This window comes from Tetranychus urticae, chromosome 3, assembly GCF_039701765.1.
Source record: "Tetranychus urticae isolate SD_2017Ah chromosome 3, NJAU_TeUrti_SD_1.0, whole genome shotgun sequence".
NCBI lineage: Eukaryota > Metazoa > Arthropoda > Arachnida > Trombidiformes > Tetranychidae > Tetranychus > Tetranychus urticae.
In genome coordinates this window covers 15,419,941-15,443,313 of record NC_142960.1, presented here as the reverse complement: position 1 = coordinate 15,443,313, position 23,373 = coordinate 15,419,941, and the positions used below count along the sequence as shown (strand labels likewise).

Genomic DNA, 23,373 nt, shown 5'->3' with positions numbered 1-23,373 from the left:
TTTGAATTTATCCTAATTTTTTACTAAATAAAAAAACCAGACTGTAGTACTAAATAGTCGCGTAAAATAGTAAAAAGAGTCAATTAAGGCAATGAAATTAGTTGTAGACAATTGAAATTATTATTACGGGTGAGATTTTTTGAACACATTTGTCACAAAAAAAACAATTTTCTCATGAACTTGAACTTAAATAATTGTTCTGTACAATTGGAAGAATAAGATGACAATTTTCAATTTGATTGGAAGATTTGAAGAATTAAATTTACAGAAAAATGTAATAAACAACAGAATTTTGAAAATATTCAATATTTGATCAATAATTGATAATACACCGTATTTTGCCGGATTACCATATTCTGATTCTTTTAGCTCTTTGCATCATCAAAATGAATTAATAATGGTTGTATTAGTAATTGCATTTAAATCACAGCAGAAAGTTGACGTTTGTGGAATGAAATGATTATTGGATGTCCTGAATGTTCTTCCCGAAGTTTAAGATCATATTTACACTGACAAAGACAGGAAAAACTATGAAAATATGTATACATCTGTACAATGGAAGTATGAGGATGACAATATGGAACACATCAATGGGCAAACAATGAAATGTTATTTAACAAAATTTGAGACTGTGTTGTTATTGAACTTGAATTGATTTTCTTGAGCACAAAGTACGGAAGCTGGATTTTGAAAGGATGGCCCAAGAAGGTAATCAAGTAGGTAAGCTGCAGCGGACCCAGTTGTAAGACCCAATGAGTAGGAAAGAGTCATCAGGTTTCCAGTAAGCTCTTTCAATTTATAACTAACTTTTGATGGAGCAAGTATCATAGGTAATGATCCAACGATACCATTTGTAAATCCAAGGAGTGATGAGAAAAATAATGGCCAAATGATTGACCGAAAAAAAGGTGCTGATCGTGGAGCAGCACATAGGGCCAAACATGGGATGAGGAGGAAACGTATGGAAGAGATGATTATGAGATGAATAGGTTTGAGATAGTAAGCAAAGGATGCCACAATTTTACCAATAAAATCGGTTAGATTAAAAGTTGCCATCAATATCACTGGCATCCATGTTTCGAGAGAGCAATTTATTATTTCAGATTCAATTCCGGGAAAAAGTGATAGAGTTACTAAATAGGCCATACAAATGGAAACCATGTAAGGCCAAATTAATTGGCTGATTTTGAAGCGTACTTGGATTCCAGTGATTAAACGTTTACGCCATGCTTTCCAATTGTAACTATTGCAGCATGAATGATGATGAAAATTAAACAAACCAGAAGAAGTTTCTTTGAATGTAACTGATGAGAGTGTTGGTGGGGTAACTTCAAGTTTGGTATCATCATCAATAATTTCTTCAATCAAATCACCATCCGAGTTCCAACTGATTGGATCACTGAGATCATTTAATCCTGATTTCCATTTTTTTCTATCACTAAAAGTTGAGAGGACACTCTTTTTTGAAATGGAAGCCGGTGTTGTATTGACAGAAGTTGTCGACGTTTTTGCTTCTCGTTTCCAAGATGGTTCAGGTAACACAGGTGGAACATAATTTGCCAAGTCTTCTTCATCAATACCAAAGGGCATATCAAATTCAGTTGAATCTGAATGTGCAACCCAACGCTTTTTATTGTAATCACCATCAGACATTATTGGCGATCCTAACGGAACCAAAGAGGTTGGGCCAAGAATTGATCGTTCGGTTATACTTCTTTGGTCGGTTTCTAAATAGTCAACCAATGATAATCCTTCAGAGTGACCACGATGGCCTCCTTCAATCAAATCTTTTGTTCTTTCTGATTCCACCTCTAATATATTAGATCTTTTATGAGCTTCTTTTGATTTCGACCGTGTTTTAGAGCAAAGAGTGAGATAATATCGAACAAATGCGGTCTTTTGTAGATAATTATGTATAAAAATGCAACAACCAATCAGTACAATAGATAGACCAAAAAATAAGAGAGTATTTACGCGTTCATCAGAAAATACGAGCTTTGTTACAATACGATTTATTGATACAATCAGTCCAGCTGCCGATTCTCCTGTCATAACTGCCTGAGTATAACGAGTGGGTAACATCGAAGTGTAACCATAAAAAGAAGACTGTTGAATTGTGCATCCAAAGGCTATGACACCGACAGCAGAAAGAATCAATGAGTATGCCGTGGCTTGGGTGAAGGGGCAAAAGGCGATTTCAAAAGTTGCAACCGCTGTGAGTGTTCCAAATGAAAGAATGTAACCGAAATTGATTCGCCAAAAGAGTGGTACAAGTTCAACCAAAAGATTGTTAATGCAAACCGCTAAACAAGCAGAAAGAATATAAACAAATGAAATGTCAAACATAATTGGTGTTCCCGGAAAATGATCTTGAAAATAGTCAACAGCAATTACAAAAGAATTGTAAGGAAGAAGAAAACCCACACCGGCCAGTAATAAGCCGAAATAAACTCCATTATAAACATCGACAGGAGGTGAGGAGCACGGGGATGAAGATGGGTAAGCTCTTGTTCCATCAATGTTAGAGGTAATGTTTGTATCGGTGGGATAAGAGTGTTGATGATTTCCATTTAGGAAAGCTGATGATGAAGATAGAGTTTGATGATCAGAAGATGATAATAGATGATAACATAATCTTGGACCAGGGGATGACTGTAAGCAAGCTTCATCATCTGCTGTATCTTCTTCTGAAATGATATTCTTTAATCGAGGTTTGTCTGTACGCCTTGAAGGTCCAGAGGAACCGTCAACTGATGGTGAAGAAGTCACAGAGGCTGGTAATGTTTGTTTTCTTGATTTTCGCATGTAACGGAACTTTGGTGCTTTCCATTTACCTTTTGCGAGTAACAGGTGCCCACAACTCATTTTCACTGTTTTAATGTGATAAATAAAACTAGTTTATGGCTAAATTGTTCATCTTGATGACCAAATAATAAATTCAAATCTATCTTCTTCTCAAGTGGCTTCTATGATTACTTTTGGTTGATGATAAAAACAATAATAATGATAACGGCTGACGTTGCACAATTGTATTATAACCATTGTCACAGTTAAATTTGACAATCATCATTGTGTCATTATAAGCATAAACATAAACAAAAACGATGTGTTTACCTCCTCATCATATTCTCACTCATTATGTTAACTACAGTATAATTCAAAAAAATTGACAGTCTTACGTTCAATTGGGATTTTCGATCAGACGATGAATTGAAACCAAAATTTTTTTGGCGCATTTCACAGATCAGATCATAGGGAATTAATAGACATATAGATTGTGATGCACAATTTCATAATTGGCCATTTATTCAATTTTAATTGAAATCATAATTTCTAAAAAACTACATAGAAATATCATTAGATTTCATAACTTTCCTCATCAATTCAATGACAACTAGAAGCCATTCGGCTGTTGGCGCTGATGTAGTTCATACAAAATATTGATTCTAATGAATTTTTGTCCAGAAAACGTCATAAAACTGATTAAATGAGTTTCAAATTATTTGGACAATTGTTGACTGAGGGACGATCAATTGATTGACTGTCAGTTTTTTTGAATTATACTGTATATCTGGTAAGGTAAGGTACAGTATATGATGTTGATTCACAAAAAAAAGATACCAATTAAATATTTAACCGATGTGAACAGTTTACAATGAGATTAAAAAATAGAGCATCATATTCAAGGCACTGGTTTGCCAATGGTATTTGTGTTTTGTACCAATTGGTAAAGATGTCGATTAAAATTGATGATGATGATGACACCGATGTTTAGTTTATGGCGATGATGATGGCGATGAAACTAGTAGAAAAAGTGATGAACTAAACAAGTATAACAATGATTAAAATAATATTGACTCCCGATTGTTGACCTTGGACTCGTTTTAAACCATTATTATTCACATTACAACTGGTAAACTTGACCTGATAAACAGAGATGGAAGTATCAAGCATGCGGATGAGGTTACCATAGATTTGAGCAAATTATCGATTTTTTGTTGTCAACTGTTACACCTTAAGTTCACTCAATGGTTACAGTGAAGACAGTAACGTGTGCTGAAAAGAGAGGGAGAGAAAGGAGTTGGAAAGAAAAAATTATAATGATGACAATGGTTTGATGAAAGCTGAATAGAGAGAAGAACGAGGAAGAATGAAACTATTAGTAAATAGAAATACATTAATCACAATTTGAAAAGGCAACCTTGATAAGCCCTAGACTAAGAGTTCCCTTCTCAGGTTAGTTCTTTGTCTCATGATGAAATCACTTAGATTGATTACCATTACTTTGAGTGAATCTTTTTTGGTCTCTTAAGAGTTTTCCTCTTTAGGTAAACAATTTTACTCTGGTTTCCCTCTTTTTTTGTCACTATTCATTACAAGAAAAAATCTAAATCATTTGGTTGACTCTAAATTTATCAATTTCACTCTCCAATTAACTGTTGATTTAGGTTATTAATAATTAAACTACTTACCCATTAAGTTGATGACCAGTAAAACATGGTTAATTAAATTATTTTATGGTGATTTGGCACGAAATCACAAATTAATTTATAGTGTTTACATAACAATTTTAGAATAGCTTTTTGCTTTATTTGTCTTAAATCAAAGATGGAAGCAAAGAAGATTTGCCAAGACAAAGCTGGATGACACAAAGTTTATAACAATTTTACCAGCTTCTTTGTTGATCAAGTAAGGTAAGGATTGAAATATTGCTGTTTACATTGTCTAGTCTGCTGATGATTCATGAGTTCATGTGTTTTATAAAACAAAATTCAACATTGAAACCTTGTTTTTTTTTGTTTTTCAGCTTTTGTTTTTATATTTAATGTATCACTGTTTAACCAGAATGTGAATAAATTGGTTTGCTGTCTCTTCACTTTTCTATTTACCTATCAAACCGTGAGGGTTACTAGTCAATTAGAAGCAAGAGTTTTACTTGATTGATGAGCCCTGCTCTACATAACATGTTTCTGCCTGCTTGTTCATCATCATCATCGTCATTGTCATCGTCATCACCATTACCATTATTTTCCTCCTCTCAACATTACGGATGAAACGGATGGCTGCTCGGTTTTGCAAACCTAATAATATCCATTTGTTGCTTACCTTAAACTCAACTTTTTGTTTCTAAGGTGTTAACTATTAGTAAGCTACAAAATTTCACTCATTTCTCTTCCTTTCCTCTTCCATTGATTTCCCTTCTTCTCCCTCGCATATGTTTATGCATATTTATTATCATTCATTTAGATTTTTATTCTCAAACACTATTTTTTCCAATCAGTTTCCACCTAAATGAAAAGCGAGAAATTGGAAGCTCGGTAAAAAGCAAGAAGACAGAGAAGATGAAATACAACCAAATATTAAAGGAAAGGATGATTATCATGGCGATAAAGAAAATACAGAAATGGATCAATAGCGTGTTATAAGCCTAAGGACAGGTGGAGAGGCTTCCATGTCCTTGAGGTCATCATCATCATTTCCCTCACTCCCACTTTAATCCTCAAAGCAATTTTATTTCAACTCACTAATGTACCATAGGGAGACTGGGAGTGAAAATTTACTTTCATCAACCCAAAAAAAATGAAAAAGAGAGAGAGATTAGGCCAAACTCCCTAAACTCCAAATTTACCTTTATCTCTACACTCTTTATTCCTCTAGTTGGTCCATCAACATTGACCTGTCCATTTCAATCAACACATTTCATTATTGTTTGGTTTCTTAGTTTGCCTCTTCTACCCAATCTCCATCCTCTTTCTCATCATCATCATCATCTTCTTCTTCTTCTTGTTTTTAATACAAACCTGAAAGTTCCCAAATCGTGTATTTCTATTATCGATTTCTTTCTTCATCTCTACCTTTCCATTGAAAAATTATTTACCTGGTTTTATCTTTACCTTACCTCTTCTCACTCTTACCCAAATGTTTACCTCTTATTTGCTCAATAACGGTTTCTTTTGTTGTAAGTTTGCTTTTATTATCCGGCTGTTGTTCATTATTCATCACATTACAGTTATATACTTCAATCAGCAACACTGATTAATTAATACGGTACAACCATCATGATAACATTTCATAACCCTGTTGGCTTGAATCATTAAACCTTGGACCTGATTATTCACCTGGACTCTCTACTTATCTCTGTGGTCTTAATCTTGCCTACTGTGTATGGATCAGTTTAAAGTCTCAATAATTGTGATTATAACTTTATTTCCTTTCTATTATCGCCATGTGACTTCAGGTAAGTCAACAATTTGTTACCTTTGGTTAGATTGATTGTTAACAGTTTTGTGTACCTTTGTTACTCAACTCAAGTAAACAATCAAATTACAATTTACCAGTTTATGCAGATGATACCAATCAATAAAAATATTGACCATCAAACAAAAATCTTCATTAATTGCAGGTCATCAAATTGAGCTTATATCTGCTACCTCGATTTATCCATGCTTAGATACTTATGATATTCTGGTCAATGTTGGTTCAGGCTTAACAGGACATCCATCATCATCAGCTAATTTGTCATCTTCTCATGACCAAATGATTGAACTGATCCGAGTTTACTCAACCAATGATCCAAGCTTACACCTTCGCCAATACTATTATCTTAAAGAATTCAAAGTTCCTTTCAACAGGTTGATAAAGATCAGCTGTACCTTCTTTAATCCTGAAACCAAATATTATTGCTTCTCATATGTTTCAATGCACAAGATAAACTCGTCAATTGCTTTATGGACTCAACCTGAATGTAAATTTACTCTGGATAACCTTAAACCTTCTCATGGTTCCTATGAATCTCACCATATCAAAGATGTCTCGTCTAACGTAAGCCAAGCTTTCAACTCTGAGGTTAACATCAAGACCAACAACAGTACAACTACAAATGGACAATATCAATTCGCAATCCTCTCAAATCATGGACCTTCATACAGATTTACATCAGCTGCTCATGAAACATCAAATGATTATAAGAAAAGTGACCTTACCAAGAGACCAACTTCACTGACAATTTCATATCTACCATTGAAATTGGTTAAATGTCGCTGCAGCCATTTAATTGCATATCATTTGCACAAACCCGAATTAGGTACCAATATTACAGTGAACCAGTTAAATCATTCATCATCATTTCTCTTGGAGATATTTCCTTGCTCCAAATCTGATACTCTGTGTAATAATTCAACTCAACCATTGGTAAAATCAATTTTCCCGTCAGCTGATTCTGAGCCATTATGCTTGGTTAACTTGACTCGATCTCGGATTAAATTGTCTTTACAAATTGTTAAATCTCTTTCCTGTGATACAATATCATCATCAGCACCAAGACATGCTCAACCATTTAATCAACAATCTCAATTACCAATAATACGTGATGGACTGTTTGCTATTGATCCTCAATTAGAGGTGACAAGTGAATCAACAAATACTCACCAATTAGAATCATCATTTCTCAGAATTGAAACTCCAACTAATCGATACTACCTAATCCATGTAACTCTGATTGATTCAACAGATGTTGGCTCTGGAAATTTTTTTACCTCTTTTATCGCATTCTTTAGCTCTTTTCAACTCATCTGGCTTGCATTGATTGCTTTAACCAGTTTCATAGTAATTTCAATTTTAATCTTTCTCTGTATATACCTGATAGTACCTATTCATCGTAAACTGAAAGTTCAAATTCTTCTACTTGATGATTTAGCCAATACATCGACATCTTTTGTTGATGCCTCATCATTGGAACAGTTTGACTTCGATGAATCTGGTTCACTTGAAATGGATTACTATGACTATGAGATGCATTCAACCACCAAAGGCTCAACTGAAAAACTATCCAAATCATCTGATTCTGTGATTAAATAGTCAAATTAAATCAACTGTATCAGTTAATCTAGTCTAAGTTGACAGTTACTTTCAGTTACATCTACTGGAAACATTCTGCCATTTTCAATTTAATTGTGCATTTAATTTCCTTTGATTCACTAAACGATCTTGACACTTTTTTTTTCTCTATCAAGGTTTTCCTGGTTTTAGTTCAACTTCATCAATCAATGTAAATACAATCAAGTTAATTTAACCTTGATTATAATTAATTTAATGTAAACATTTACCGAGTAATTTAATCTAGTTTCATCAGAGACTCTGCTATAAAATAACCTTAAATATTTGTAAAGATAATGTTATAATTCCATACGCATGAGAGTAATTTGATTTTAATTATTATATAAAATATTTTGAAACAAAGTGATAAACTGTGATCAAGTGTGCTTTTAAATGTACATTTTAACATTTAAAACACACCAAGAAGTACCAATAAATAAAAACTTGAATCAAACACCAATCGCTATTCCAATATTTACAAAGCATCTATGGCTGTATGAGATCACCTTATATTGCATTGATTGAATTATTTGCTTTCCTTTAGACGAATCGGGAATAATTATCAGAAATGTGAAATAATCAAGAATTGATTGAATCAAGATTAAAAGTAATTCAACCCATGGTCGAGTAAATGTCAATGTAAAGTATTGCTAACCTTGGCTTTCATTTGACTTCACAGAAGACTGATTTCAATGAGTTAATTAGGCTTATTTTTATTGTGGTTTAACTGATTTAAACCACTATGTAATCTAATCTCAACACTTTTTTTCAATTTTCAAGACAAAATTTTGTCTTGATTTTCCATTGCTTTCAATGGGTTTTCATATTTTCATTTTATTTCATTTTAGGTTTCTTATCATTTTCATTTTTACTTTTTACTTTTTTTATCAGGTCTAATCACTCTCTTTAGAGCAAACTGTGCTTATTTAGTTAACAGTGTTAGTTAACTATTAAGTTAACCAATTTCAAAATAGCACCAGATTAAACAATTTAACCATTTGATTAAATAAAGGTTACCTCAAACGTAGTGGTTTAATTAGGCTTATTTTTATTGCAATCAGCATGAAACAAATTTATCTATTCATAGATGGTGGGTTAAGGTGGAGATGAACAATTAAAGTTATTAGATCGAGAAATAATTAAATAGATTAAAGTTCATGTGGATGTTAAAATGGTTAGCCAGTAAAGAGTATTGAAGAGTAGGAAAGTCAATGGATAGATGAAACGTAGACTAACATCAATTTTTTCTGAATAATCATTGATGGTTAATTTGCTATCTACATAATCACATGAAGGGTCAAATGACTGAATTTTGTAGTCAATGGAATCCTTGTGATTAATATCCAATTTGGTGCCATTTGATATACATGACTGGTTGCCATATGATGAGACTCTGTTCAGCAAACTGTTTTCAACCCGGCTTAACCTTTTAGACTGAAAAGTGATTCAATTAATCATCTATATTTAAATAGGTAGAGTCGTCTATGACTTAGCTAACTGAATAGATTACCTTTGTTTGATCGATTTGCATCTGTTTAGTCAGTTCTTTGGTATGGCGGTTGATAACAATGATTAGTGTTGTTACGATGATTGTTGAGAAGACAAAAAGCATACAAGATACCATCCAAACATCTAAGGCCTGAAAGATTAAAAAAACTGGTTAAATGGTCAATTGATTACTGAAGTTAATTACATCAATCACAGGTTAATACCTTACATTTATGTATGAAACTTGAGGTAGACGAGACTTTAAGCCAGAAAATTGCGTGATTAACGCTAATTGGGTTGTAACACCAAGAGTGATTCGACCGGCGACAATATCATTTCCCATCCACAATGAACAATAACTTATGATCATCAAGATGATTGTTGGAAGATAAATTTGAATTACATGGTAAGATATTATTCGGATAAAGGTTAAATCAACAATTAGCCAGGTGAATAAAGCTGTAAATTTAATTGAATTAAATTATTAATATTGGTAATTAGTGCCACCCCTATAAGTTTGAGTAATGTTAGTCAAGAAGCTATTGAAGTTGAGTGAAGAAAAGCTCTTCTCGTGGTTAAGTTAGGGTTAATTTTGTTAAAATCTTGCAATATTGAATTATCTATAATGGGAAAGTTAAATGATTGCAATAAAATGTTTTAATCATGCATAAATACCCATTTTACCTTGATCGTGAACAGTTGCATTCATCTGGAAATAATTCATTTTTAAAGAATGCTGAAGAAGCGGAACTTTAGTTTCAACAATAACACCCTTAGGAAGCCATGAGTAAACCATTTGATAAGCTGGATATGAGCCTGAAAAAAAGGAAAATGTCAAAATTAAAAATTGAAAGGTATATGGTTCAATAATAGAAATAAATTGCTGATGATACTTTAAAAAAGATGAGTATTTACGTGAACCATTTGATTAAAATAACAAAAAGCTCAACTCAGAAAATTTTAGTTTTCTGTTGATGTTGAATTTTTGATCATGCTTGATTGATCTGTAACAATTATCATATAGTTACCAGATCTGATTGATACACGACAGACTTGCTTATCAACTGGAAACCAGCGAAAATTCATTGGACAAGGAATCAAAGCAGATAATCTAGACAATGAGAAGGCAAAATAAAAAGCCGGTCAATAAAATTTATTCAATATCTTTTAAACTAACCTCAGAGAGTAGGTAAATGAACATTTATTCAATCCGTCAAATTGTACAATCAAGCTTTTGAATCCATCGTCAAATGTTGTGGGTCCAACTTGTTTGGCATTATAAAAAAAGGCATCTGGAAGCCAAATGTTTGTTAAATCTTTACCTTTCAATACCATTGGGTTATTGTTGGTTTCAACCTTTTCCTTGCTGTAAATAAATACAGAATAAAAAAATAGACAACTCTTTGGTTACATTTGAGTGAAAAACGAGAAAATTAAAGGATAATAACCTCTGGATCGATTGATAAATTGATTGACAATGAACATTAGTTAAAGTCCACTTCTGGGTCAGGTAAAACTCCAATCTGAAATCCTTAATAGGACAAACAAACAATTCAATTGAAGCACAATTTAAAGTTTATTTGAAGCTTTCGGAATACAAAAATTGTACCTGAAATTGTCAACCGATAGTAACCCCATCTTCCATCAATTAATATAACAATTAGATTTATTAATCGACAATTATTACTATTGATTTACTAACAATTATAATAAACTTCGGCATCCTAATTAGAATGACATCATGAGTCAGATTCTAAAGATATTAGGTGAATAAGGTCATCAGACGCAATGTGACCAAATGGTATTTGAATGTTGCGCCTTTGTTTTTATAAAAAATTGGCGGACAATTTCAGGTACTCGATGATTAGTTAAAATAAACATTACCATTGTTATTGGATTAAGTGAATTTATATCTTCAATGATCATGTTAACAGAGATGTTTAATGGACGATCTTTGAATAAATGAATAGGCAGTTAATTTTGGAAAGCTTGTCAATAAACTTACCCTGATTTTCAACAGGAAAACCAACTACTGACCATCCTGGCTTGAAAACCATGTAAACAACAGTTAAGATGTTGAAAGGATTGTTCATAAGTAAGTATTTTAAAATCATTTTCCCATTTTCATATTGTACTTTATCCTAACCAATTCAGTTATTATTCAGTTAACCAAATTTAATAACACACAACTGATAGTTGTTATAACAACATGTTGTAACACATTCAATATTTCGGTCAATTTTGTGAGACAATTGGCCATATTTTTAGGTTATTATTGATTGTCAATAATCAGAGTTACTTTTAGATCAATTTACTAATATTAGCCTCTTCTTTAGTACAATGTAATCATATGTTAAACTTAAGATTGCATAATTATGTGTTTGTTAATGATTAGCGTTCCAGTTAAATTGTTTCAGCTACAAAATCGAGTGAAGAGGTGAAAATGAAGCTCATTCAACTTTTAATGATATATGTTCAGATGAATTTTTGTCAACAAAAAATGGTAACAGTTTACAAAAAAGAGCAGAAAAGTTATCAGCAAATCAATAATTGTATAACAACATGATATTACCAATATAACGATATCACAATTTTCATTTAGTCTTCCTTATTGTCTTCACTCAAATTTTGACGGATTACGGTTGAGCTCAAAAGTTGTGTCGCGAGCTGATCTAATTACCATTGATTATAAAAGTGAATCTCGTGTGGTGAAAAATGGAGTCCTTCAAATTCATGATTAATCAGGTAAGAAACCATTTTATGCTTATAAATCATACTAGAGCAATGTAAATTAATTATGCAAGTTGAAGCGATTGTAAACATTATTCTAACGTTGAAATGATTGGACAAAAAATTTCGATTTTTAAAGCTTAATATTCTTGTAATTTCAAGCTAATACAATTTTAATAAATTATCTAGATAAACGTTAATCCAGAATAGTTAAGGTTTGTATAAAACTGAGTAGAATAGCTTTTGCCAGAATAAAGACAAACATGGGTTACGCTAATGTTGAATTCAATTATTAAACAATGGGACAAAATTATTGTGATTAAGCTACAATAAAACTAAACCAGGACAATTAAGCTACAGTGTCTATTTCAAGGACTTATAATCAGCGTTTAGCGACAATTATTCTAATTGCTGTTCATTTATTTAATTGTCAATTAATCTTTTCTTTCTCTGGTCTTTTCATAAACAGCTCTTCATGAAATAACAACACACCAATAAAACTGTTGAACCATTTAAACCTTGGTCTTGACTGCCAACGAGTCTCGTCTCAATTTGATTATCTGATGTATATTCCTAGTTATGATCAATATCATATTGACCTTTTTATGGACGATATTGTGTCTAGTTAACAATGGATTATCAATGCCGTCAAGAGTAAGCAACAGGTCAACAATAAAGGCCAATCAACTACACCTAAGTGAAAGTTTATCATTAAATTATTGTGATGAGCCAATATGTTATAAAAATGATGATGGTCAAGATCTTGGTTGCTTTGATCCTTGGCCATTGACAGTTTATGGGTCCATTGATTTATACAGTGTCTGTCCACAAGATCCGTCTTCTATTGGAACAACATTCAACATCTATCATTCATCAAAACCAGAACAGATGACCCATTCACTGGACTCAATTAATTCATCTGATAAGATTGTCTTCTTTATCCCTGGTTATAAAAATGTTTACAATGACAGTCGTTTCATTGCCCTGAAAGATGAACTTTTATCGGTTGTCAATGTTGTCATCCTGGTTGACTTTGCCAATGGAGCTGATCCAGGAATCGTTTCCAGAGTTACTGATTTTTATAATTTTCATCAAGCAGCAGCTAATACACAGATTGTTGGACGTCAGATTGCAGTGTTGTTGAAAAATTTGAAACTTAAACGAGACATTGACTATGATAATGTTCATCTGATTTGCTTCAGTCTCGGTACTCAGGTTGCTCATTTTATGGGTTCATACGCTTTGACTAGATTTGGATTCCAAGTAGGAAGAATCACAAGTGAGTTTAGATTATTTTTCAATGCTTGAGGCAAAAGTGAATCTAAAGTATTTTTCAATATTTTCACAGGTCTGGATCCTCCTGGAATACTGATTTTTGCTCCTGGTAAACGCCTTAATCCATCCGATGCTGCATTTGTTGATGTTATTCATACAACATCTTTTAAGGCTCCTTGGGATTTCAATAAAGCCGGTTCAGGCAAAGTTGGATCATCTTTACAACTTGGTCATGTTGACTTTTATCCTAATGGTGGAGGCGTGAATGATCTTGATCAACCTGGATGTTCAGGGATTGATTGGTGTTCACATGCATTTTCAATCGCTTTAATGAGAGCTTCAATTAATAAATGTTTCTTCCAAGCAGTTCAATGTAGCTCAATATATGCCAATGGTCAGTGCAAAAGAGAGTTGAAAGATAGTAGACTTGGTTACTGGAGCAATAAATATCCAGGTCGAGGTCGTTATTATTTAAATACCTCTCATAATCCTTTGATAAATTGTTAATTTTTTAATTTTCGTCTCGTGTTAATTGTTCAACTGTACTCCATTGAAGTTATTGTGAAACTAATCAGAACTCTTTTGATTTTTCCTCCTTTATTCGCATGTTTTTCTATCAACCAAAATGTCAATAAAAATCTAAAAAACCCGTTGGGTTAGATTGATATTGTTACATGAATCGAGTTGAAAACGAAAAAGATTCAGATCAAAATGAAAATTAAAGACACTTTGGACAGCCTTTTCAACGGACTTTTTTCTTTTGCTTTTCTAAAATGTTAAAAGGGCTTAAGAATTGGCGAAGCCATAGTCGCCTACTCTTTAATCAGTTTTTATTTGTCGTCTTCGATTATTGGTATATCGATTGTAATTATCAGTAACTGGAGGGGATTGACCGACTTTCAAAGCATTGATATCATTAATCAAAAGTTCCAAGATTTTCTCTTACGAGCAATTTTGTCAGTTTTATCTGCTCTCTGCTAATCAACATTTCAAACTTGTTTTATGTTTCTCAAATCATTCTCCAATACTAATGACATCGTAAAAGTTTTTATACATTCATGTTGCCTTTCCCAACTTTGGTGACATTTTCTCAAATATGTAATTTAAATTTTTTTCATCTGTCATGGTTGCATTCACTTCTTCACATAAAACAAACTTCTCATAAACCTAAATTTGGATCGTCTCAAATCTTCTCAGCAACCTTTTCAAGTTTATTTTTATCACAAAAATCTTCTACGAATAATTTTTTAATTTCTTTTTATTTGCAGATGTTGCAATTCTCGAGTTAAACCAATCGGCCGCCGGGCCTATCAACATTCAAAGTTAGGGTTTACAGTGAATACGTGCGTGTCATGTGTTTTTTAATAGGCTTAAATGGTGTGCGTTAAGTCATCGTTGAGTACGTTGAGTCCTCGTTGAGGGCATTATAACAATATGTCTTGCGTCTCTCTGTATAAATAGAGCAAAAAACATAATTAGCTGTCATTTCCTTTCAGTTTTCTTTTATCAAACTCATCATGCTCGTTGTAACCAGAATTAGAGGTGGACTAAAACGAGTCAATCATGCTGCTGTCGCTGTTAACGAACTCATCTACTCTTTCGGTGGATTCGCTTTTACCGAGGACAATATCTCTATACGACCTATCGATGTGCATACGCTTAACATGAACACATTAAGATGGGAACAGGTCCAATACTCTGATGGAGGTAAGTTGTTGCGTTATTTTATATATCATTTTATTAACTTTAATATTAACTTAATATTTCTTAACTTATTATATATTTTTTTGCTTTTTTCAGCAGATCCTGCAAATGTTCCATTTATGAGATATGGTCATTCTGTAAGTGCACAAGACGACATTATTTATCTGTGGGGTGGTCGAAGGGATAGAGTCAAATGCATTAAATGTTCAGATTTGATACAAATACGCGAAAGTGGTCAGCACTTAAAGTTAAAGGAACAATTCCTCGTAAGTATTTTGTTCCCTACCGATCTTAATGGTCTTATTAATTTGAATAATCTTCGTGATAATTCTTTAACAGAAGCTCGAGGGGTCACGCTGCTTGCATTTGTGCAGGATACATGTATATCTTAGGGGGTATGAGGAAGCTACGAAAAAATATTGTGATAGAGTTTTTCGTTTAAACCTGGAATCTTTTACATGGCAAGCGTTATAGAGTTCTGTGGGGTGGTTACCGAGACAATGTTTCATGCAACGAAATGTTCATGTTTTATAACACACGCACTCTTGCTCCGCCATGAAGTTACAGGAACGATTCTTAGTAAGTATTTTGTTTCTTACAGTCTATTTTAGTTCATTAATTTGGATAATTTTTGTAACAATTCTTCATCAGGAGCTCGAGGTGGTCCCGCTGCTTTTATTTGTGCAGGACATATCCTAGGAGGGTATGAGGAAGCTACAAAAAAATATTGTGATAAAGTTTTTCGTTTTAACCTGAAAACTCTTACAGGGACGATTCCTGTTATATATATTGTTTCCTCCCAATCTTTATGATCTATTAAATATATTAAAACACTAACTAATTTTCCTAATAGTTTGATACACATTCCGACAAAAGTTAGCACCTAAAGTTAAAGGGACGATTCCTAGTAAGCATTTCGTTTCTAACAATCTATATGATCTCATTAATTTGAATAATCTTCTTAAATACGAGCTCGCGGTGGTCAAGCTGCATGCATAAGCGAAGACTTTATGTACATTTTAGGAGGGTTTGAGGAAGAGAGACAAGAATTTGCTGATACTGTTTTCCGTTTTGGTAAGGTTGTACGAAAGTCTGCCATCTTTTTTTGCAACAAGCCGCAGCTTGTTTGACCTAAGAAGAAGCTTTAGTAGCTGAGGTCTAAAAATGTAAAGCGGCATCTATGGAACAATCAAGTCTCTGAAAATTAATAATTAATAATTAATAATAATAGTTAATTAACTCCGATCGTGTCCGTAATTGGCCTACATTCACTTACATGTATAATGTTGCTCTCGCATCTATGAAATTATTGCCAAAGCAACCGTGCCAATCATACCTGAGGGATTTTGATGTGCGATGCGCAATCGATAGGACCAACCTTCCATATAAACAGAATGAATTTCCTTTTTCTGTAAATTGGTTGGTTCCTTAGATTTTTGGGTTTGAAGTTGTAGCATTTTTCATTTAATCAAAATTAAAATTGACTAGCTGTGGTGGCGCCCGGTTTAAGGCAATTGCTAGGGTTTATGGTTGGCTCGAATCTCGTTTGGGGCAATTATAATGAAAATTTTTCTTTTCTTTCTTTCTTGCTTATTGATTTCGATTTTTAATTGTTTTAATTGATTCCAGGGACGATAAATTTAATAGGTAAAGATAAATGTCGGTGGTGAATAGAAAAAATTCGCGATTTCATCGATATCTCTCTAAACGCTGGACAGTTCAATGGAATGAGCAAGTCCTTTTAGGTAAACTTGTACTCAAGCACCAGATAATTGTCACTAAATTACATTAGTCAAAAATGATTTTAATGATGCTATTGAGCTGAAAATGAAAATGAAAGACAATTTGGACAGCCTATTGACCGTAAACAAAAAGTCTATTTTTGAGTGTAATTCAAATCATAGGAATGGCAACATTTACATCTATTCACATTATACTGACACCCAATTTAGCTGAAATTTTCAGTGAAAACCACCTTCAATTGTAATGACAATCAATGAATGCTGAATTTCTTGAGCTTATTGAGACAAGACAAGGTTTGCATTTAATGCCCATTGTGATCCTTCAGTATTTAAATTATCTTTAGGTCAACACTGTCAAAAATTTCACTGTAAATGGGAACTTTGAATGACGAAAAGAAACAATTGAATAAATGAATAAATGAATGTCCATTTGGTGATTAAATAATCAAATTGACTGGGATTAGATTTGGAAACAATCAAATTAACACCAGCAACGGAAACACATTCTGATCAACTCTTTCCTTGTACATCATCAACTCCATCATCATGAAAAATCAACACCATTTACTCCGTAATTTGATTGATCATATTAAACATCGATCCATCATCAGTTAATAAGATATTAACCAACTTTTATTGAGTCTACATTTCAATCTTGGCTCTAAATCGTTTAAAGATTGTTTCTTTGCTTTGCTTTTTTCTGGTTAAAAATAGGTATTTATGGGTAAAACAACCAGAAAAAGAGAGGAATGTCATTCGGAAGTTGATCATTAAATTGTCCATGGTTGACTGATGAAAAGATAATTAAATAATGTTGGTCTAATCAGAGTAAATTCATCATAATACTGGCCATTGAAACAGAAAAGTAAATACAGAAACGGAAAAATGAATTTTTCGATATTTTTATATCAGCAGTGAAAGTGAATCAAAATAATCCAGATTTTTTGACACAAATAGATTTAAAAATCGAGACTTTGTTAGATAAAATAAAATATCATATTTATTTGTCCCAATCAACTCAGGTAAAAGCGTCAGAAACATGAAGGCTGAAAGAGCCAAATTTTACGCTTGCACATGCAAACAACTTATCCAAAACGCTCATCTTCATTTCAAGTTCTTCTTCGTTTCACTGCAACATTGAGTTCCAACATCCCAGTTAAGGAAACTATTGCAGAGTCTTCATCTTAAAATTATAAATTAATTGTGTTAACACAATTAACGCAATTAAACATGCAAAGAAATTTCTTTGCATATTATAAAATCTCAATATTAACAACAGGTGACTATTGGTACATGAAATTGATGCACCAAAAGTTTCCTTAAATGGATGTTAGAGTATACATGGATCTAAATCTTTATTAATGATAGCTATTTATGATTGTCGTTGGAGATGGACAATACTTTCATGAAGTATTGATTGATAATATTGGTATTGGTCGATCAAATATTGAAATATTGTTTAAGTATTGAAAGTATTAGGTTGTTAGCACTGAAAGACACAATCAACACAATTGTCACATTTTTACTCAAATTGAGTTTGAACTTGAAACTTGGATCGCTTTTTTGTATTATGGAAGCAGATTTTTAGTGAAACTCATTTTAATGATGTAAATCTTAATGGCCAACAAGAAAATGCGATTATTTTGAACAATGGGATGAATTGGCTCGAATTTTCTTCGGTATTCAGTCATTTAATGTTATAGCCCACAATGAAATCTATTGATTGGTCAATGGACTCAGGTTTTATGTCTCTAAAAACTAACAGAAACTAAATTTGAAAGAAATTCATTTTTACCCGTTTTTGCCCATTTGTTTCAATTTGTGTATAAATGTGACAATTGTGTTAATTGTGTCTTTTAGTAACAAACCTTATTCTCACTATTTTTCGAGTAGACAATTTCATTATTTTCAATCGCGCTTATTAGAATCAGTTTCACTCAGATTTTCATGTTAAACTGATTTCTGAAGTTTTTTGCATAAGCATTCACGATTAAAACTTAAGTTTATTAAAATGATATAAAATGAGTTTTTCCAACTGATTACTTTTCAACTGACTTTTTTCGGAATTCAAATCATAGGAATGGCAACATTCACATTAATACTGACACCTAATTTAGCTGAAATTTTCAGTGAAAACCACCTGCAATTGATTTTATAATATTATGGGCTGGAATAGTATTTTACATCATTCAATATCACACAAAAAAAGTTATAGCATCGTATTCTTCATGCTGTCAGATCTGGGACTTGATTTATAAAGGTTACTAATAATTTAATAATGGTTACTTAAACTGCAATTTGTGCATAAAATTGACAATTGTGTTAATTGTGTCTTTTAGTAACAAACCTTATTCTCACTATTTGTCGAGTAGACAATTTCATTATTTTCAATCTTGCGCATTAGAATCTGTTTTACTCAGATTTTCATTTTAAACTGATTCCTGAAGTTTTTTGATAAACATTTACGATTAGAATTCAGCTAATTTAAATGAGATAAAATGAGTATTTCCCACTGATTACTTTTCAACGGACTTTTTCCTGTTGCTTGTCTAAAATGTTAAATATGCTTAAAAATTGGCGAAACCATAGTCGCCTACTCTTTAATCAGTTTTTATTTGCTCGAGGGCTAAAAAGATTAGTGAAATATGACTAGTGAAGTGATTAGTGACACACATTTCTTGCGTTCCTCTGCATAAATAGATCAACAAAACATGGTTTGGCTGTCATTTTACTTCAGTGTTTTCTTCTGTCAAACTCATCATGCTCGTTGTAACCAGAATTGGAGGTGGACTCAAACGAGTCAATCATGCTGCTGTCGCTGTTGACGAACTCATCTACTCTTTCGGTGGATTCGCTTTTACCGAGGACAATATCTCTATGCGACCCATCGATGTGCATACGCTTAACATGAACACATTAAGATGGGAACAGGTCCAATACTCTGATGGAGGTAAGTTGTTTGATTATTTTGCATACCATTTTATTAACTTTAATATTAACTTGATGTTTACTTTTTTGCTTTTTACAGGAGATCCTACAAATGTTCCGTTTATAAGATATGGTCATTCTGTTGTTGCACAAGACGACATTATTTATCTGTGGGGTGGTCGAAGGGATAGAGTGCAGTGTAATAAGATGTTCACGTTTGATACAAATACGCGACAGTGGTCAGCACCTAAAGTTAAAGGAACAATTCCTAGTGAGTATTTTGTTTCTAAAAATCTATTTGATCTCGTTAATTTGATTTAATCTTTATGATAATTCTTTATCAGGAGCTCGAGGTGGTCACGCTGCTTGCATTTGTGCAGGACATATGTATATCCTAGGAGGTTATGAGGAAGCCACCAAAAAATATTGTGACACGGTTTTCCGTTTTGAACTGAAAACTTTTACATGGCAAGCCGTATATCAACTGACTTCTGGATTGCTCAAAAAAGTTTACATGTCATGTGTGGCAGTTGACAATAAAATCTACCTTTTTGGTGGCCGCTCATACTCGTGCCCGTTTCGTGACAGTGATATTATGGAACTAGACACCGAGAAGATGACCTTATCTACACCAAAAGTTTCAGGATACAAGCCGTGTTGTAGAAGGAGCCATTCAGCTGTAGTAATTGACAACAAAATGGTGGTCTTTGGTGGTTACAATGACATTACCGATGAATATCACAACGACTTTAATGTCTTTGATCCTAAAACCTATTCATGGACCCCTTTAAATACTATCGGACAGGAGCCTCCCCGTGCTCGACGGGGAAATTGTTGTATTGCTGTAAACTCGTTTCTCTACCTTTTCGGAGGAAGTAGCCCAGAGCCAAAAACCAGAGAAGACCAAGCAGCTTCGTTAATGGAGCTGGATGATCTATTCGTTATTGATACGAACAGAAGCTTGCGCTCTATGTCATTACAAGTTGTATTAAAAAATGATTTAGACACTAGAAGACTTCCTCCTACTCTAAGACGAGAGGTTGAAAGCTATCGTACTGATAACAAACTCCAATGTACCCAGCTCAATGCTCAATAAACGTATAATAATAATTATAAATAATAACACGCAACTGATAGTTGTTGTAACACATTCAATATTTCGTTCAATTTTGTGAGACAATTGGCCATAGTTTTAGGTTATTATTGTATGGTTGATAATCAGAGTTACTTTTAAATCAATCAATTATTAATTTCGTATTTTGAGTACGGATGAGAGCTTGAAGTCAATGGTAACAAAAAAATTTAATTGATTTAATAATGCAACAAGCTCGAATTTTCGTTTAGATGAGAAACAATAATTTCATCGTAATATAATGTAGAGAAGTTAATCATTACAAGTTTTGTCACTCACTGTATTTCAAATTTACTTTAAATATTTTTCAATAATCAAATTGAACTTTAGTAAATACGACATTAAATCATAATTATATTTTTGAATAAGTATTCGGAGATTGGATTGTAATGCAAAATGCTTTTTTATCAAATTCGTCTTTGGTTTGAATACCTTATATGTAAATTGCTTGGCTTCCTCATTTTAAATGATCATGTAAACTCCTAATTATCGTCTTCGAGAACGATGTTTTTGCTTGGAGGAAGAAGCTGAAGCCGTGGATGATGAGCCCATAACAATTTGTCCTTCTTCGATTTCTTCTTGGGTCGCTTCTTTGACATCTTTCAATTTGTTAGACGCCTCAAAGAAGAACATAAGATCTCTGACTTGTTCCTTCAGTTCCTGGATTTCTGTATCTTTCTTTTCAATAGCAGTTTTTAAATCTTGTTCAGTTTGCTTCAACTTTTGAGACCATAAGTCTTGATTTTGGGCAAGACATTTATTCATCTCTTTCTCCTCCTGAACGTCATGTAATACTTTAGATAGTCGAGAAGTCAACTGTCCAACTTTCTTTTCTAGAGTTTGTTTATCCCTTAACAAACGTTGATTTTCAATTTCAAGATGATCTTTTTCTTCTAATATCACTTTATTTTTTTCGATAACATCCTTAATTCTTTCCTCGGCCTCACTTTCAATTCGACAAATGGTCTCTTCAAAATAATGTCGCTGAGTTTCTAATTGATTGGTCAATAAATATGTGTATTCTAATTGCACTGAGTCAATTTTATCTTCAGTATGATTGTCATATTCAACTGCAACTGGTTTACCATCGGATTTATTTTGAAGCAATCGATGAACATAATTATCTCCAGCGTAATCCCAAACACGATTATCCATACCGAGCTCAAGAGCATAAGTATGTTGAGTTTCCCGATAATGGGATTTAGCATGGCCTTCAACGTAACGACCACAGCCAATGTGTCCACAAATTAAACAAATCCATAAAGATTCTTGGGACGCACATTCAAAACATCTGTTTTCAGGGACACTTTCGGGAGTTTGACAGTAACGACAAACTGGACAGCTTGTATCACCCCATTTATCAAGACAACCAGAATGAAATGAGTGATTACACAGAATAGTCAAAACTCCTTCCACGGATTCATCCATTCGTTCAAGACAAACAGGACAAGTTGGTAGTTCAGTATGACCAACAACTGGCAAATAGCCATCATCAGCTTCTTTGATGGTCTCAACTTTAGCAACATATACAAGATGACACATCTCGGGCTCAATTGAATTGAACTGCACTCCATTGAAGTTATTATAAAATTCATCGGAACTCTTTTGATTTTGAAATTTTATCAAAGCCATATATTGATTAGGCTTACTATTGCGAACTATTCTAATATGTTCAATATTGCCATTAACAGGTCCAGTGAATTGAAGAAGATCATGGATAGTCATTGAAGTAGGAACTGATAATATGCAGACCATTTCACTTCTTTCAGCTTCCTCACCAAGGTTTGTTCGTGCATTTTCTTTGTAAATATGTAGGATACCTTTTGTTGTCTCGACATAATGATTACCACTGTAAAAGTGAATCTGTTTCATGGGATTTTTGAATCTATCTTTTACTCTAGTCTCTACAGGAGCACACGCTCCAGAGGCCGATCTCAAACTTCCACTAGATTCTTCTATACCACCACAAGCTCCAGAATCTTCTGGTGATGATTCTTTACTGCTAGTTGATGCAAGTCTATTCATTGGACCGTGAACTAAACCAGCACTGGTACCTTCAGTCAACTTACAATCAGCATTTATGTCAATCGTTTCAATCTCAATATCAGTCATCTCTCGGAAACCACGATGTTTCTGTTTAATTTTACTATTATTTTTGCGAGGGTTTAAACTTTTACGTCCCTCTAATCCAGTATTATTATCTGCTTGAGCCATTACTTTGGGTGCTATGATGATAGAAAAAGAATTACATGGTCAAATAAAGATACAGTTATTGAGGCAAACCAAAACAAAACATGGATAAAATTACCTGTATAATGTATAGATGGTATTAATGGATAAGCATCGTCAATTTCCAATCTAATAAAAACTAGATGAATAGACATAATTAGAAATGTATCAACATTATGACAAAATTGTTGACACTAGCATTTATAAACAAAAGGTAGAAAGTAAACTAAAATGCTCACAATAAATATCCAACTGTCAGTTATTGCGATT

General features: G+C 33.1%; 6 protein-coding genes across 15 annotated transcripts; 3 read left to right on the top strand and 3 right to left on the bottom strand.

Moving 5' to 3' along the window:
* Nucleotides 1–97: 97 nt before the first annotated feature.
* Ent3 (equilibrative nucleoside transporter 3) lies at nt 98–4,612 on the bottom strand. Of its 3 annotated transcripts, none has more exons than XM_015931469.3 (3): nt 4,473–4,612; nt 3,622–4,056; nt 98–3,145 (listed from the first exon to the last, which is right to left on the bottom strand). In XM_015931469.3, exon 3 carries the CDS (start codon nt 2,863–2,865, stop codon nt 610–612), a length of 2,256 nt encoding a protein of 751 aa, XP_015786955.1. In that variant the 5' UTR covers nt 2,866–3,145; nt 3,622–4,056; nt 4,473–4,612; the 3' UTR covers nt 98–609. The 3 variants fall into 3 exon arrangements, with proteins under 3 accessions (XP_015786955.1, XP_089125358.1, XP_089125357.1); XM_089269232.1 differs by adding an exon at nt 4,279–4,387 and having other exon boundaries at nt 98–4,056; nt 4,473–4,608; XM_089269231.1 differs by having other exon boundaries at nt 98–4,124; nt 4,473–4,608.
* A 98-nt stretch (nt 4,613–4,710) lies between these two features.
* Nucleotides 4,711–8,335, top strand: LOC107364151 (uncharacterized). 2 transcript variants are annotated; one of them, XM_015931471.3, is made up of 3 exons: nt 4,711–5,145; nt 5,282–6,238; nt 6,404–8,335. In XM_015931471.3, the coding sequence occupies exons 2-3, from the start codon at nt 6,166–6,168 to the stop codon at nt 7,855–7,857; spliced, it is 1,527 nt and encodes a 508-aa protein (XP_015786957.1). In that variant the 5' UTR covers nt 4,711–5,145; nt 5,282–6,165; the 3' UTR covers nt 7,858–8,335. The 2 variants fall into 2 exon arrangements, with proteins under 2 accessions (XP_015786957.1, XP_089125360.1); XM_089269234.1 differs by having other exon boundaries at nt 4,950–5,132.
* LOC107364154 (glycine receptor subunit alpha-2) lies at nt 8,192–11,445 on the bottom strand. 6 transcript variants are annotated; one of them, XM_089269238.1, is made up of 10 exons: nt 11,248–11,310; nt 10,812–10,894; nt 10,541–10,729; nt 10,392–10,474; nt 10,039–10,179; nt 9,593–9,822; nt 9,386–9,514; nt 8,916–9,309; nt 8,531–8,580; nt 8,192–8,413 (listed from the first exon to the last, which is right to left on the bottom strand). In XM_089269238.1, the coding sequence occupies exons 1-8, from the start codon at nt 11,287–11,289 to the stop codon at nt 9,031–9,033; spliced, it is 1,176 nt and encodes a 391-aa protein (XP_089125364.1). In that variant the 5' UTR covers nt 11,290–11,310; the 3' UTR covers nt 8,192–8,413; nt 8,531–8,580; nt 8,916–9,030. The 6 variants fall into 6 exon arrangements, with proteins under 6 accessions (XP_089125364.1, XP_089125366.1, XP_089125363.1 ...); XM_089269240.1 differs by lacking the exon at nt 11,248–11,310 and adding an exon at nt 11,369–11,445 and having other exon boundaries at nt 8,192–8,580; XM_089269237.1 differs by having other exon boundaries at nt 8,192–8,580.
* Nucleotides 11,316–14,109, top strand: LOC107364153 (pancreatic lipase-related protein 2-like). 2 transcript variants are annotated; one of them, XM_015931474.3, is made up of 4 exons: nt 11,316–11,458; nt 11,966–12,108; nt 12,563–13,372; nt 13,442–14,109. In XM_015931474.3, the coding sequence occupies exons 3-4, from the start codon at nt 12,673–12,675 to the stop codon at nt 13,873–13,875; spliced, it is 1,134 nt and encodes a 377-aa protein (XP_015786960.1). In that variant the 5' UTR covers nt 11,316–11,458; nt 11,966–12,108; nt 12,563–12,672; the 3' UTR covers nt 13,876–14,109. The 2 variants fall into 2 exon arrangements, with proteins under 2 accessions (XP_015786960.1, XP_089125368.1); XM_089269242.1 differs by lacking the exons at nt 11,316–11,458; nt 11,966–12,108 and having other exon boundaries at nt 12,189–13,372.
* A 710-nt stretch (nt 14,110–14,819) lies between these two features.
* Nucleotides 14,820–20,888, top strand: LOC107363856 (kelch domain-containing protein 3-like). The gene is made up of 5 exons (XM_089269353.1): nt 14,820–15,075; nt 16,045–16,146; nt 19,552–19,764; nt 19,843–20,017; nt 20,061–20,888. Exons 1-5 carry the CDS (start codon nt 14,886–14,888, stop codon nt 20,836–20,838), a joined length of 1,458 nt encoding a protein of 485 aa, XP_089125479.1. The 5' UTR covers nt 14,820–14,885; the 3' UTR covers nt 20,839–20,888.
* A 137-nt stretch (nt 20,889–21,025) lies between these two features.
* Nucleotides 21,026–23,316, bottom strand: LOC107364145 (BRCA1-associated protein). Its single transcript, XM_015931462.3, has 2 exons — nt 23,183–23,316; nt 21,026–23,099 (listed from the first exon to the last, which is right to left on the bottom strand). Exons 1-2 carry the CDS (start codon nt 23,256–23,258, stop codon nt 21,361–21,363), a joined length of 1,815 nt encoding a protein of 604 aa, XP_015786948.2. The 5' UTR covers nt 23,259–23,316; the 3' UTR covers nt 21,026–21,360.
* Between the last annotated feature and the right edge of the window lie 57 nt (nt 23,317–23,373).